The following is a 16,312-nucleotide window of genomic DNA, read 5'->3' as shown; positions in this document are numbered from 1 at the left end:
CATTGACGGGGGGACCCATCCATGATGAGTGCAGGTAAGTATATATATATTTTTTAAGTGGCATAGGGGGGCCTAACTTGGGCCCCCCTACATGCCACTGTGCCCATTGGCCATGCCCTGGGCATGGCCATTGGGCAGGGGGGTATGACTCCTGTCTTTTCTAAGACAGGAGTCATTTCCATGGGGGTTGTGCATCAAAAAATGGCGCTAGTCAGGTTAGAGCCGATATTTTTTACTCTAACCTGACTTACACCATTCTTTGGCGCATAACCCCCAGTCTTCCCTTCGCCTCCGCTGCCCGGTTACCGTCATTTATTTTTACGCTAACCAGGTCGCAGCACCGGCTAACGTCATTCCATAAATAAGGCGCCTGGCTGGTGCGTTGGAATGGCGTTAGCCGGTGGTAAACCTTTTGACGCAAATCTGCGTTAGCACTGATTTGTGTCAAAAAATATAAATATGGGCCTTTATGTCTACCATTTAACACACTCAGACGGGTAGTTAGGCCTAGTGAAGATTGAATGAACGTTTGAGCAGCCTCTGAGATGCCAAGTCTTTCAACAAGATTGAGACTGGAGTAGGGCACTGTGATTAGCAAAGTTAAAATACAATAATACTTAATAGTCGCCTATTGAAATGTCACCTTTGCTTGTATGTATGGCCTCGCTACTTATACTACCTTTGGACCTGTTTCGAGACTACATGTCACTTTCAGTAAAATGGAAGCACAGAAAATGACATGAAATACACTACTATGATGGAAAAGAGTTGCTGCCTCTTGCTTAAGAAACTGAACGCCGAGGCCCCGCCGGACTGAAGACCGCCAGTGTTGGCGGTCTTCCGCCAACCATATTATGACTGGTGGTGACCCCTGCCATTTTTTGGTCGGAGAGCCGCCAGCAGCCATTCTGGCAGTCAGCGGTGCAGTGGAGGTTGCTCCTCCGTCACCGCCACGTCATCAGAACACCGCCCACCGAATTACGCTTCAGTATTCGGCGTGGTGGTGTTTTGGTGACGGTGTGCTGGCGGCGGAGCAGCCCCCGTGGAACCCGTTCCCTCCCGGACGACCACCGAGGCAGGTAAGGTGATCATCCGTGAGGGGGGAGTGTGAGGGGGGTTGTGTGGTGTGTGCGTGAATGGCGGTGTGAGTGTTTAGAGGAGGTGTGTGGGTGCATGTATGTTTGCGGGGGTGTGATGTGTGTAGTGGGGATGTTACATATATGTATGTGTGCATGTGCGCACGTATGTGCGCGTGTATGTGTGTGAGTGGTGTGTGCGTGCGCTAGTGGGGGGGTATGTCTGGGGGGGCCCATGGAGGTCGGGGCGGGGAGGGGAGGGGGCCCTACCACCTTTGGGGGCTGGTAGGGGGGTCGTGGGTGTTTGGGATGGACTCGGGGGAGGAGGAGACCCCTATCAGTGCCAGGGAAGGAATTCCCTGTCATTGATAGTGCCTACCGCCATGGTTTTCGTGGCGGTTCAAAAACCACAAAATCCATGGCGGTATGCGGGGTCATGATCTCGCAGCCAGACTAGTGATGGCCGCCGGGCTGGAGACCATTGTCTCCAGCCTGGCGGTCGTTACCGCTGTGGTGGACGATGTGGTACATTGGCAGTTTGGCATGTGCCAAACCGCCAATGTCATAATTTGGCGGTAATTACCGCCAGCCTGTTTGCGGTACTACTGCCAACATAACACCGTCCACCAGGGTTGTAAAGAGGGCCCGAATATTGCCATTTGCATGCTGAGCAATGTTTAAATATAACAAGCAAATGAACTCAGAGCAAGTAGACGCTTCTGCAATTTTTCTGAGGTGTACTTCTTTGAGATATCCAGATGTGGTATTCAGGATTTTGGCCTTTATTTAGTTTTGATAATGTATTTATCTATATTCGTTTTCCGTGGCATTACAGTTGAATACTAAGGAAATGGGTGTGTTGTATTTTGGTGGCATTTCTTTGTTCGACCCCTTCATTGGCTCCGGATCTCTGTCTACTAACAGAAATGTCTATTCCCATACACAGCCACCCAATAACTGCACTCAGCCAAGACCAATATTTTTACTAGCCTCAAGATGAGTAAGGCATGCATTGGCTGCTGTTCTTTCTCATTCCTTGCTGGTAAATTCTGGAGCCAGCTGCCCCCACTCGCGGTGCTCCATCTACAATCAAACCTTCTGCAGACCTCCCAAGATATTCCTGTTTTTCTCTGGTTAATAATGTTTGGCAGTTTGTAGCTTTCTCAGCATCATCTAGTGACAGAACACCTCAGGGTAAAAATGTGCCCTCTAAATATTCTTCATCATCAACTTTTAATTTCGAAAATATTCAAGGAAATTGTCATCTGCAGTAGCACAGAACAGAATTAGCCTTAAAGAATAGATCCGATGTCTTCCTTACATAAAGGTTAGGTGATCAATTAGAGAGTCTCACAGCTGAGCTCGGCCAAGCACAAGGAGTCAATTCATGATGGAACCTGCTACCACAACGAGGGGCATATTTACAAGCGGCTTGTGCCGCTGGCGCGTCACTTTTTTTTGATGCACCAGCAGTGCAGGCTGCAGTCCCATATCTACAAGGCCACGCAAAGTCACTGTGCATGGATTTTCGTGGCCTTGTAGATATAGAGTAAGGCAGTGCAGCGCAAGTCGCTGTGTTGCCTTACTCTGCATCAAAGAGGTGTTCCATGCGCGTTGTGGTGGGTTTTCCCACACAACACCCATGGATTTTGACACATTTCCAGACTTATCAGGATTTGTAAAACTGGGAATCCATCAAAAGCCTACGCCTCTCCAGGGAAGGCATAACGAGGCAAAATAATTTTGGTCCTCACTTACAAGAATCTGACGCATCAGCATTGATGTGTTGGTGCTAAACTCACACATTGCTGGAGTTTTTTGTCATAAAAATGACGCTACTCCAGCAATGTTAAGAGGCTTCCCTTGGAAAAAGCTGTGTGTCGATTTTACGCCCTGAGGAGGCAGTAAAATTCTGATGCAGTGAAGTTGCAGAATGACGCAGTGAAATGCTGTAAATTTAATTGTGCCAGTTCTGAGTGGCTCTTTGCCTGGGAACGCCTACCCTGCATACATTACAGCTGGTGGAGGTATAATCTGACACAGGCCCAATCTGGAGCAGTGCAGTGCACTGCTAGCGCCACCGCTGCATCAAAAACAATGGCGCAGCAGTGGCGACAAGGGCTTCTAAATTAGGCCCTTTATTTCTCCTTGTATTCCCTCTTTCTATGTGTGCTACGTTCAGCAGCACACATAAAAGGAGACAAATGTCTCCAGTGACTGTTTTTGTGCAGGAAGGGATACCTTCCTGCACAAAAAAATCATTCCTACAATGCAGACACCCTTCCACCATAGTGCAAAGGTGCCTGCATTGCTGCATGCCAGCCAATTGCACGCCAGTGCAGTGGAAGAGGACAGGAATGTGTTGTATCTTATAGGCACGGCGCATTCCTGCTCTTTTCGTTTGATGCAGTGCAGCGCAGCAAGAAGGCCTGCAGCGCTACCCTGCCCCAAAATACTGTAAATGTGCTCCCATCTCACCCCCATCACTCCCCAGTGACTAACCTACCTCTAAATGAGGAGGTGAACTATGAGTTTGGCAGTGCAAGGGCACCGACTATGGTGGTGCTCTAAATGGCCCCGTAAGTAGGATCAGCAGAATGGAACCAAGATGGGAACTTCATAAGAATGTACATAAAGATGGATGTTATCTGTTGTCTGTGTTTTTAATGTATTAATTGTGAATATAGTGCAGGAAAAGATCCTAGTGTTGACAGCATACCTTGTTGCCTTTGTTGAAAATATTTTCAATATTTCTTCCAGCGCTCAGAATTTCCTGTTTTGCATATGGAAACCATAGTCCATTTGCTGCTCCATGTCAACGATGCCCTGATGTACTTGCACACACGAGGCTTCATCCATCGCTCACTCTCGTCTCATGCTGTGCAGATTGTCTCAGCTGGCTTTGCAAAGATAAGCAACTTTGAGTACATGGTACAAAGGTATGGAATGGTAATACGTTTTCCTGGTAAAATGCAGAAGAGAACAGTTATTAAATAGTGTTATGAAATGCTCAGATGCTGTGATAAATGAAACATATCAAATTGTATGCCACAACATAGCCAAGAGACCAGATAAACAGACAGCAGAAACATGTTGTGTCATCTCCAGATGCGCTTCTGCCTGCCAAGCACTGTCCAGACCATGGCTGGCAGGAACCTGGGTCCTGGTGACACTAAGGGGCTGATTTAGGAGCACCCTAATGCCATCCTAACGACACAGCGTAATTTTCTTTTACACTAATGTGGCCTTAGATGGGAAAAAAGCTGTGCCAGATTTACAAAGTGGCACAATGCATGCATTGCACCACTTTGTAACCCTTTGCGCTACGTTATGCCTGCGCCAGGCATAATGTATGCAAAGGGAGTGTTTCCCCATTGGGGGGGGGTGAAAAAATGGCGCAAGAGATTTCCTTGTTCCATTTTTCTCTGCACTTCTAACGCCTGCTCAAGCAGGCATTAAAAGGGAGCATGTCATTGAATAGAATGTGCCCCTTTATACTCTTCAGGAATAGCGCCGTTATTTTGACGCTTTTCCTGCAGAGTGCATCAATAGTGTAAAGAAAATGATGCTATTGCCCCCATCCTGCTCCATGGTGGGCCGTATTTTAAATACGGCACACACATAGTGGTGGAAGGTGGGCGCTTAGGAGAGCAGGGAAAGTGGTGCTTCTTACTAAATTGTTAAATGGCTATCTCTGTGTATACAGACATTGATAAGGGATCTAATATGCATTTAAGCTTCAAACTAGGGGTGCGTGAAATGCACATATTTTGCATTTGCGTAATTATGTGAAAACGTGGAACATTACAGAAATTGCAGGAAATGCAAAACCAGCATTAATTGTTATATTTGAGCACAGCATGTATCCTCACAACGATTTTGGATGTGAGGATCCATTTCATGCATGAAAAATAGCACAAAAAACACAGGCACTTCAAAAAGCAGGTGCCCTCATTCTGATCGTATATTTTGCTACTGTACACTTGTGCTAACTTTTACTGAGAATGGTGCCCCCAATGTGATGCAATAGCAGAATTTCAGGAATTTAGCATAACATACATACACTAAATTATGTGATATTACATCAGCAAAACAGAAATTTTATCCTGGCCTACACCAACATATGTCTGTTGACCTTCCATTGTTCACAAATGATACATAGTCAATGGTATGCCCTCTTTCCCTATTTTCATCATTTTGGGTACCTTGGCACCTCTTTATATTTTGCAAGGGTAGTCATCCAATGCATGACTTAGCTCTGTCTGCTACTATTGGTATCAGGCCCATGTGGAACTTCCTAACTTGCTTGAGAGTAATGTTACATTATTGCAAATAGCTGAGGGTAATTCTCTTTTACCCTGACTAGAGTGAGGGTCCTTGCTTGGACAGGGGGTAACTTGACTGCCAACCAAAGACCCCATTTCTAACAACGTTGTCCTGGAGGTTGATAATGCTCCTTATGTGTTTTCCTTAAGTGGTGGTGTGTGGCCCAGTGCTCAATTTGTAAATAAAAAGGTGCCGGAGCCCAAAGCCCATCTCTTAAACACGCGGCTTCTGCAGTTGAATGTGCGAGCCCAGAATACTGGGGCTGCGTCATCCTGAAGCCATCTCGGTCCTTTTCAATCTATTTAAAGACACTCCCTACACCTTCAACTCACTCTTGAAGCTTTCTGCTTTCTCCCATTGTGACAACTTTTCATTTTTCTCTTCCTCCGTCTTTCCCACGTGTGTCTTTTGCTCACAGCAAATGCTTGAGGCAGAAAACTAAGCGCCGGCACTCAAAAATAAGTGCTGGTGCTCAGCACTGGAAACAACGAGCACAAATTAAGCACTGGTGTGGCCTCTCATTAACGCCTGGTCTGACCAGGCGTTATATTTTGACACTAATCAGCCATTTTTTAGGTCCACCTCCTTAGTGTGTGTCGTTTTTGCAGCAGGAGGTAAATATGGCGTCATTTTTAGGAAGGGAACACCCACCTTGCATATCATTGTCGCAATTCGACGCAAGGTGGGTTGGCGCTTCCTACAAATGATGCTAACTCATAATTTGATGCTAGACGGGTCTAGCGTCAAAATATAAATATGGTGTTAAGTTAGCGCTGTGTTAGCGCCTCTTTAGCGTAAAAAATGTTACGCTAAGGTGGTGCTAACTTTCCATTAATTTGGGCCCAAGTGTTAAAGAGCCCTTTTACTTTACTGCTACTACTTCATTGCATTCACGCCAAACTCCTCCTTTGGGTAGAAACCGATATAAAGAGAGGAGATGAAGTTAATTCTTTCAGAAATCCGAAAAGGCATCCATAGAAAACAAGGGGGAAGTGAAAAGTCAGTTTCTAATGAATATCCTAATATGCAAGACCGGATCTGTAAATTTTGTCAGCAGTGCTCCTACATGTTTATAAGTGGCATCATGTGCATCCATGTGATTGCGTACCTCCCCATAAGTGACAGAGCATCCCTGTGCACTGATAGCAGTTCCTTTCATCTGTGCCCTTTGACACGGATCCAGAAATCTGCTCTCAGCTATACTACTTTTCTGACTCCTCCTTATACCTTACATCAGTGTGACAGGAAAGTCTTCCCCAAAATGATATGTTTCAAGCCATGCTATGACTGCAGGAAGAAGATGTCTGCTAAGGACCTGCATGACATGTGCCTCTTGTGCTTGGGTAATGATCAAAGGTTAAAATCATAAGTTAAATGCACCCCATGCACCTGAGGACGATCCGGGAGCAGGAGGCAAAGCTCTACATCACTGAACATAAGACAAGAATGTTGTGGGAACACTCCTGTTTGCGTTTACGCTTAAATGGTTAGTCACAAACGAAATCCTGTTTCTTCTCAATGTCTTCTGGTTGAGTAGAAGGCATGCCGTAAGTCCAAGAAGGTAAAGCAGGACTCTATCCCATTCTGCTACTCTACATCAGGCGAGAATGTGCAAGGATGTCAATAGAAAGGTCATACCACACACGTGTTGTAGATTCCAGTCTGATCCCACAGTTAGCACTGTTCACCCAGAACTTCCTAGGCTGTTGTCATCCACACAGTAATTTGTAGCCTTCAAGGAGACCATGCTCTTTCATGCTATGTAATTATAAATGCGGTACTAGTCAGTTTGCACGCCACTAGAGGTCCTTGACCGCTGCCTCGATGCCAGTATTATCAGTGGCTTGAAGCCTTATTAGGCTCAGACTCAGACACACACCTGAATGCTGTCCACCTTGTTTTCAGGAAATGTCAAGGCGTCTCTTATGGATAATCAATCATTCATACATTTGTAAAGCGCGCTACTCACCCGCTAGGGTCTCAAGGTGCTGAGAGGCAGGGGGAGGGAAATACTGCTAATGCTCGAATAACCAGGTCTTGAGGCGTTTCCTGAAGGTCAGGAGGTCCTGGGTCTGTCGTAGGTGGGCGGGGAGGGTGTTCCAGGTCTTGGCGGCGAGGTGGGAGAAGGATCTGCCGCTGGCTGTAGTTCGATGGATGTGAGGGACGGCGTTGAGGGCAAGGTTGGTGGAGTGTAGTTGGCGGGTGGGAGTGTGGAAGGTGAGTCGCTCGTTGAGGTAGGCCGGTCCTGTGTTGTGAAGAGCTTTGTGAGCGTGGATGAGGAGTTTGAAGGTGAACCTCTTGGTGACAGGAAGCCAGTGGAGGTCTCTGAGGTGGGCTGAGATGTGGTCGCGGTGAGGAATGTTAAGGATGAGGCGTGCAGAGGCGTTATGTATACGTTGTAGTTTCTTCTGGAGCTTGGCTGTGGTTCCTGCGTAGAGCACGTTGCCGTAGTCCAGTCTGCTGCTGACAAGAGCGTGGGTGACCGTCCTTCTTGTTTTGATAGGGATCCATCTGAAGATCTTGCGAAGAATGCAGAGAGTGTTGAAGCAGGAAGATGAGACGGCGTTGACTTGCTGGGTCATGGTGAGTGATGAGTCTAGGATGAAGCCTAAGTTGCGTGCGTGGGTGGTGGGTGTTGATGCGGTTCCTAGGGTGGCTGGCCACCAGGAGTCGTCCCATGCGGAGCAGTTGGAGCTGAGGATGAGGATCTCTGTCTTGTCCAAGTTAAGTTTGAGGTGGCTCTTCTCCATCCAGTTGGCGATGGCATGCAGTCCGTCGTGGACGTTGGTTTTGGCGGTGGCGGGGTCCTTAGTGAGTGAGAGGATCAGCTGGGTATCGTCAACGTAGGAGACGATGTGGAGGTTGTAGGATCGGACGATGTTGGCGAGTGGTGCCATGCAGATTTTAAAAAGAGTTGGGCTGAGAGAAGATCCTTGGGGGACGCCGCAGATGGTTTTGGTGGCCTCCGACAGGAAGGGAGCTCTGCCGGTGAGGAAGGAAGTTATCCAGTCCAGAGCTTCATGGCAGATCCCGGCATCGTAGAGGCGAGTGCAGAGGGTGTGGTGGCAGACTGTGTAAAAAGCAGCCGAGAGGACCAGGAGCTGCGGTTTTGTCTTTGTCGAGCATGGTCCTGATGTCGTTGGTTGTGGCGATGAGGGCGGTCTCGGTGCTGTGGTTCCTACAGAATCCTGAGTGGGAGATGTCCAGCGTGTTGTTGTTCTCCAGGAAGCGGGTCAGTTGGCCGTTGACGGTCTTCTCGATGACCTTCACCGGGAAGGGGAGGAGGGAGATGGGTCGGTAATTCTTGAGGTCTTCGGGGTCCGCTTTGGTTTTCTTCAGTAGGGGATTGACTTCGGCGTGCTTCCAGCTCTCCGGGAAGGTGGCGGTCCCGAAGGAGCTACTGATGATCATACGAAGATGGGGGGCAATGATGGGGCTCGCTTTGTTGACATGGTGGGGGCAGGGGTCGGAGGAGATCCGGAGTGGATGGTGTTCATGGTTTTGATGGTGTTCTCGTCGTTGATGTGGGTACAGGAGAGCAAGAGGTTGGTGTGGCTGGGTGCATCGGGGTTGGTAGTGGCTGTGGTGGTGGTGAGTGAGGAGTTGAAGCTGTCGTGGATTTCCGTGATCTTGCGATGGAAAAAGGTGGCAAGGGAGTCGCAGAGGTCTTGCAATGGAGAGGGGTCGATGGAGCATGACCTGGGGTTGGTGAGTTCTTTGACGATGCTGAAGAGCTCTTTGCTGTGGTGGGCGTTGTTGTCAATGCGGTCTTTGTTGAAGGATCTTTTGGTGGTCCGGATGAGCTGGTGGTGCTTGCGGATGGCTGTCTTGAGGGCGGCTTCGTGGCGCCACTTCTTCTTGATTTTTCGACACTCTCGCTTGGAGGCCTGAAGGTCGGCGGTGAACCAGATGGCCTTGGCGCTGGTGCGGTTGTTTGGGGATTTCCTGAGTGGAGCCAGGGTGTTGGCACAGTCGTCTAGCCAATGTCTGAGGTTGAGGGCGGCTGTGTTGGGTTCAGTGGTGCTAGGTGGCGGGGCCCGGGTGAGGGTGGAGATCAGTTGGTCTTCCGAGATCTTGTTCCAGCAGCTCCGGGGGATCTGTTGTGAGCGGTGGGTTTCTGGATTGTGAAATGGACACAGCGGTGGTCGGTCCAGTGGAGTTCGGTGGTATGGCTGAAGATGACGTGGCTGCTGGTGGAGAAGACGGGGTCGAGCGTGTGGCCGGCGGCGTGGGTGGGTGTCGTGACCAGACTGATTGATTGATTGATTGATTGATTGATATATTGGGCCAGGGTCAAGAAGTCAGGTGTTGATGGTAGATTTATTTCTGCTCAATCCTTTGCAGTTCCTCCTTGCCCAGATCTACAGGGTGCAAAAAACACCTCTTATTTCGCAAGGTCAGACAGAATTGGTGAGTGCACTAGAAATACCAATGATGACAACAATATACTGATATGGATCAAATATACCATATATAGTGATATTCCTGCATATAAGAACCTCCATAAATAAAATCCATTATTATACGTAGCCATACTGCATGGTTGTTTTATCGAATGGGGGATCATAAAAGGCAGATCACATCTATAGGGATACCAACCTTTGAAGTGTAGCTAGCATAAAGTGCTCGACAGCCTGTACTTGAAGTACTGAGCTACCTCCCCAAGTTGCACAATGCCTATGATATCTGCTGAGTCAGTGTTTTTCTCTGTTACAGTGGGAAGAGACTATCACCCTAATGTATCAGTGCATGTCTCCATAGACACACAATGTTACCCTTTGCTATAACCTCTCCTAAAGAGTAAAGCTCTTGGAAATTAATCTTCGTTGATTTGTGAGGCAAGTCAGGAGGTGGCACAATTTATGAATAATGATGAGGAGTAAATCTAACAATGATAGCAATAGTGGTGGAGAACTGAAATTGAAAGAAGACATGGTGGGGAAGAGCAGGGTGAGCTACTGCTGTGCCTTAAGGTTAGAGTTTATGAAGGCATAACATGATTTCTTCTACTACTGCTGTGTGTACAATTCAAAATGGGAAAAAGGTGTACACAACTGTATTCTTGCACAACTTTACACCTATGGTTATCTTACAGTAAGAAATGCAAAAGTGATTAAGAATCTGCTAATTGTGAATAACTCTGCTACTAAGCATACTCATCGGGGCTGGTTTGCTCACTCATGCTCAGTAGAGAATAGGAACTTAAGGCTAGCTCTACCAAGAACATCTAGCGATCTGGCGTAGATTCAAAGAACACAATCTTAATACAAATAAGCTACTGAACAAAGGAAATAGGAAATTAGTGCAATGGTCTGGACTGCTGCTCTAATAGATGGTAGTAATAGAAAGGATAATACAGCCTTTTTGCAGGGTAGTCAATATACCTTATTTTAAAGATACCTCAGCACTCACCATCACCGCTAGTATTCTAGCAAATAGCTCGGTCAGTCATTATGCAGACCTGTACTCTAGCCAGACCTCATTAGGAGACAAATGAAAACTGGAAAGGACAAGGAAAGCATAGCCATACAACCTTTAAAATTTGAACTAAAAAAGGTTCACTGTGTCATAAATAAAAGTGCCAGTGATCAATCTCCTTGCAAGATTCCATTCTATTTGATTTGTATAAACATAATACTGTTTTGTGGGAACCACTCCTTACAAACGTACTTAACTCAGTTGTTAAGTTTAGTCCACCAAGTGCATGGTCTGAAACTGTTCTTTGATTGCTCCAGACTGAGGAGAATTAAGGACAGGTGAGTTACCGCACTGTCTCTGAGACTCCTGTTTCCTGCCAAGCTGTTCTATCAAGAGTACAGGAGGTTTAGATTTTATTCTAGGAAACTAGCATACAGACAGCACCAGCCCTCCCAGCCTCTGCAGGAGCAAGCCAAGCCCCATTGGGGCAGAGTTTGTGGTGACAATTAAGGCAGTTCCCCCCACCAGCACGCAAAGCTCACCTCTCACTTTTCCTGCTTTACTGCAGCGGCTGCCAAGCTGCTTTAACTTGCCCTCACAGGCTCAAACTCAATCGGTAGGAAGCAGGCTACAATATTTTCTGCACTTCTGTTCAGCCTTACCTCAGACCCTTGAGTGTTCATGAAAGGCAATGGCAGTGATTACTGGAAGTCAGGAAAACCTGTGTTCCTGTACCTCGCCGACTTGCTGCTCAAGGTAGGCTTGTTGCAGAAAGTTGTAGACCACCTCAGGACGTTGGCGAACTCCTGACATCTTTGGGGTTCTTCAGAGTTTAAGTCCCACCTCTTCCAGAGTATTTTCTTCATGTGAGCTATCCTAGAGACAGGGGCATTCAATGTCTTCGCACCACTGCAGCAAGTCCATGTTACACCATGCTATACCATAAAGACTGGCTGCTATACAATGAAGACTGGCTGCTAAACCATGAAGACTGGCTGCTAAAGACAAACATACTGCAGTCAGTCATAGACTAGCTTGGGATGATGATATACTTCTGACATCTTTTGAGTTCTTCAACTACGAGTCTAAATCCCACTTGTGCCCCACATAGAAGATTCATTTATGGAGGGTGTGGTCGAGATCCAGAGCACCCTGTCTGCTAGTAAGTGTGCAACACCCCTTTTCCTCTATTAAAATCATACTCACCAGCTGTGGTTAGGTGTACTGAGTAAGGGAGTCACAAGAACATCTTTCTTCCAATACCAGACAACCTTTTTCATACAGATCCATTCATGGGAATTGTCCTGAATACCATGGCACTGAAAGCCTTTTCACCACTGCAGCATGTCCAGGACATTCAGAATATGATCCTGATGTTTCCGGCTCAGGCCTGGGTCTTGGTGAGGATGGCTCTGAGGCTTCTTGGACTCCTAGCCTCGTGCAGCCCCCGCTTCCCAAATACAAGATGGCATGGGCCGGCCCTGTAGAGGAACCTCAGGTTTCAGTGGGCCCAGCATCATGGCTGCCTCTCTCACTCAATCAAGATCTCTCAAGAGATTGCTCTGTGGTGTCAGACAAGCGCCAACCTGACCTGTGGCAGGTCACTCTCCTTTTCCCACCCAGACAACAAGGTAAGGAAAGGCTCGCCATAGCTAAGGTGGAGGGTCATCTGGGGAGGGTGCAGGTCAGAGGCCTCTGGTCTCTGGTGAACAGCTACACATCAGTTTTGTGGAGCTATAGCTGATCCTTCTGGCTCTGAAAGGATTCTTGCCACCCATCAGAGGAAGGCTGGTGCAAGTCCTCGCAGACAACACAACTGCCATGTGGTACTGTAATAAGCAGGGTGGAGTGGAGTCTTGGACCCTGTGCCAGGAGGCCTTGCATCTCAGTGGGTGGCTTGATCAGCAGAACATCTTTCAGTTAGTCAAACATCTAGTAGGGTTTCTGAATGCCAGAGCAGGTGAACTGAGCAGACATCGGCAGTCGGACCATGAGTGGCATCTTTCTCCAGGAAAGTCGTTGGGAGATGTATCCTGACTGTATTTAAACACAGGTCTTCCATAGGCATTCCCTCTTCATCTCCTGTCTCAATTTCAGGGGAAAGTCAGGACACACTCAGCCCAAGTCATCTTCATAGCCCTGGACTGAACCAAGAGAGTGTGGTACCCAAAGCCCCTAACCATAGGCATTTTCCATCTAATTTGGGTACCTACTTTCTCAGCAAAAGAGGAGGGTTCTGCTTTTGAGTCACTGGATCCCCCACCTCCATGCATGGAGACTGGCCAGTGGCTGTAGAATGCATTTAGTCTTCTTGCTGAGGTATTTGATGTTATCTTTACAGCCTGACACTGTTCAATGAAGTCTACACATGGAACTAGGAGAATTGCTTTCCCTGGCGTGGCACTCTGCAAGGCAAACTTTCAAATGTGTTATTATTTGTTTTATCAAAAGCCCAACAAGGATTTGCATATGGCACAAGAAATGTTTATCTGTCTGTCCTGATGGTCTTTCTTTGTTTAACTGTTCAACCTTACATATTTAAATCACAGGTTGTGATGTATTTCATCAAATGTCTCTTGCTCATGTTCTCCTGTAAGTCACTCATCATGCCACAATGGGACTTGAACTTAGGACCTTATTTAGGCTTAGATGTCAGCACTAAGCCCACATCTAATTGGTCCAGCTGCACCATGCCAAACTTGTGTTAACAAAGTACAACATAAGATGCAAACAAACAATAACCTGGCAATCAGTCGTCTTCCATGTGTACACTACAACAGTACCTACAGGGTCTGGAACACCAGTGATGTACTCAGGAAGTCTGTCCAGATCTCCCTGGTGGTGCATATGAGCTTTGAAAATTGCAGAAACCGCACAGCAGTAATGTTGAAGCTCTCCTTGGCCTCCTCAAAGGTGATGAATATGTCTGCTGGCTATAGGTCCCCCAGCAGGAGAGAGCCCACTGTTGTCCAGTCTCTCAGTGGCATAACATCTGAAGTCTGTCGGTGTGGCTGGAGCCAATCCAGTGGGAGGGATCTACTGAATGGTGGCCACCTAAGCATTCAACATATTACCCTGTCGCATGCCGCCACAGCCTGCATCACTACCTCCGGCAACCCTGCATTAGGCAGGTTATCCCCATGTATCGTGCCACCCAGGAGAAGCGTCTCCTAGTTAGGCTCAGTTGCACAACATTTCACTGCATGCTGCAGCTGCAACACCATATAATACAGTTCTAGGTCTGGGAGACCCAGTACCCCCTCCTTTCTGCTAAGTTTCATTACTTTCCAGTGGGCTCTGTGTCATTGCACCCCCCACCCTCAGGCTGACTATAAGGATATTAAATATTAAGCAAGGGATTGGTTGCAGTCTGTTCTGAAGCTCATAAAGCACATAAAGGCACCCAAGTACCAGGACCATTTTGGCCAGCGCCACCTGCACCCTTATTGAAAGGGTGAGTGTGTTTCAAAAGGCAGTGGAGGGCTGGAACCCCTGCAGTATTCTTCCCATGTTGAGTCAATGATACTGTGACGTCATTTGTCACCTAGATGGCAAGATATCGAAAACATGCTACACTCCCATAGAAACCCCACTGCAGGCGGAACCACTCTAAGGGTACCAGTCAAGGCCGCAAAGGGATACAGTACTGTCTACTGCTTATTTACCTTAGGCCAGAAATTTTTTCAAAGTTAAAAAATTCCTGAAACAGAATCAGTAGCGACTCCTCTGGGCGGACTAAGTACACTATGCTGTCATCTTTGTACATGAATACTACATGCATCATCGCACTCACTCTCATTCCCCAAGAATGCAATATAGGTCGCAGCCTCACGGCCAAAGGCTCCAGTGCAAGGGCAAAAAGTAGCAGGGATAGGGGACATCCCTGTCTCGTACTGCGCTCGATGTACCATACCGGTGAGAGCCACTTGCGTGTGAAAAGTTTCACTGTGGGGTCTGTGTATAGGAGTCTCACACATTTAAAAAATTGCTGGCCGAATCCCATCCTGGTCAGGACCTCAAAAATGTAGTCCCAGCAGAGGCTATCGAAAACCTTTTCAATATCTTATGCCACAAGGGCCTCGCCCCTGTAGGTAACTCGCGCAGATGGTGGGACGTGCATGAGATGCCACAAATTCATTAGTGTTCTGCCCTCAGTGAACCAACATTGATCTTCACAAACTAACGTCCCCACCTTTGGTAGTAAGTTGTTGGGAAGTAGCAGAGCAAGGATCTTCGTGCCTCCATTTGGCACTGAGACAGGTCTGTATGAGACTGGGGCCTTGTCTGGCTTCAGTACCATAATAATGATGGTTTCTGTCATAGAGGCAGGGAGACTGCCGTCAGTCACAGCCCCCAAATATACTTCCAGAAGGCTACCCGTAATGATGTCCACATAGACCTGATAGTATTCAGGGTGTCTTCCTTGTAGCCAGGCCATTAATAGTGGCCAACACCTCCTTGCATGTTATTGCAAGTTCCAGCCCTACTGTATCTGTCGCAGTGAGCATCGGTATGGGGATGTTAGCCAGAAAACCCACAGTCCACTCACAAACAGTGCCAGGCGGTCTGTTATAAAGAGTCATCAGGTATGTCGACAGCTCTGCGTTTATGCCAGTTTGTGTCACTATCTTTGTCCCGCCAGCTTTTTTTGGAGTTAGGATCCGAGAGTGCGGGACCTCCTGCTTCAGTAGCCATGCAAGCATCTGGCCCGACTTGTCCCCCTCCACGTGCAGTAGTTTCTATAATCACAAAAAGTGCGTTGGTCTGAAGTGTCCCACAGATCTGCAGTCTCCTAAAGGAGCACCAGGAGAGGCTCTGTATGGGGTCGATCAGATCCACTCTGCGCTTGCAGTTCTGCCTGAGACGCCTCTTTCTGTTGCAGTTGACAAATCAGTTGTTGCTTAATGCCATAAGTTCTCGACATACGTTCTCTCTTAACCACTGCTTTCAGGGCCTCCCACTCTGTTGCCCTGGTCTGCGTGGAGCCCCAGTTATGACCTAGGTAGTCTTCCAATGCTAAAATTGTAGTCCTATTTTTAGGTTTAAATCTTTTGATTGATTTTATCTAAATTGTATGACAATACAAAACACTCACCTACAACCGTAGGCCGGTGAGGAACAATAAGAAATGTAGAACAATAGTTAGAGATAGAAAAGGTAGAGTATAGGGTGTCTATGTTGTAGAAGTGATGTCTATGGCTGTGTGGCTAATGTCATAGCATGTGGGTATCCAAGGTCCTCATCTGATATATGTAGAGCTAAGCTTATCCTGTATTTGAGGGAGTAAGATGGAGTACCCGTAGGTAAATGGGGCATGTAGGTTCTACAAATTCTTCTGAGAGGTATGACAAACAAGCTCCCATGTTTTGTCAAATTGGGGGAGTCTTTGTTCAGCTGTGGCTGTTAATTCCTCCATGCTTAAGAGGTCCCACAGTCTGTGCAGCCAGTCTAAGTGTGTAGGTATGGTGCCTGTGCCCCCAATGTGCTAGTAA

General features: G+C 47.3%; 1 protein-coding gene across 1 annotated transcript in view; it reads left to right on the top strand.

Annotated features, from left to right (window-relative positions):
• The window catches only part of TEX14 (testis expressed 14, intercellular bridge forming factor), a 1,009,455-nt gene that overhangs the window by 659,035 nt on the left and 334,108 nt on the right, over nt 1–16,312 (top strand). The window contains exon 11 of the mRNA XM_069221587.1: nt 3,837–4,015. Within this exon, the coding sequence (XP_069077688.1) occupies nt 3,837–4,015 (179 nt within the window). The remainder of the gene's footprint in view (nt 1–3,836; nt 4,016–16,312) is intronic.

Source organism: Pleurodeles waltl, chromosome 3_1 (assembly GCF_031143425.1).
Source record: "Pleurodeles waltl isolate 20211129_DDA chromosome 3_1, aPleWal1.hap1.20221129, whole genome shotgun sequence".
In the NCBI taxonomy this organism is placed as follows: Eukaryota; Metazoa; Chordata; class Amphibia; order Caudata; family Salamandridae; genus Pleurodeles; species Pleurodeles waltl.
The sequence above is the reverse complement of the archived record's forward strand: the minus strand, read 5'-3'. Positions and strand labels throughout refer to the sequence as shown.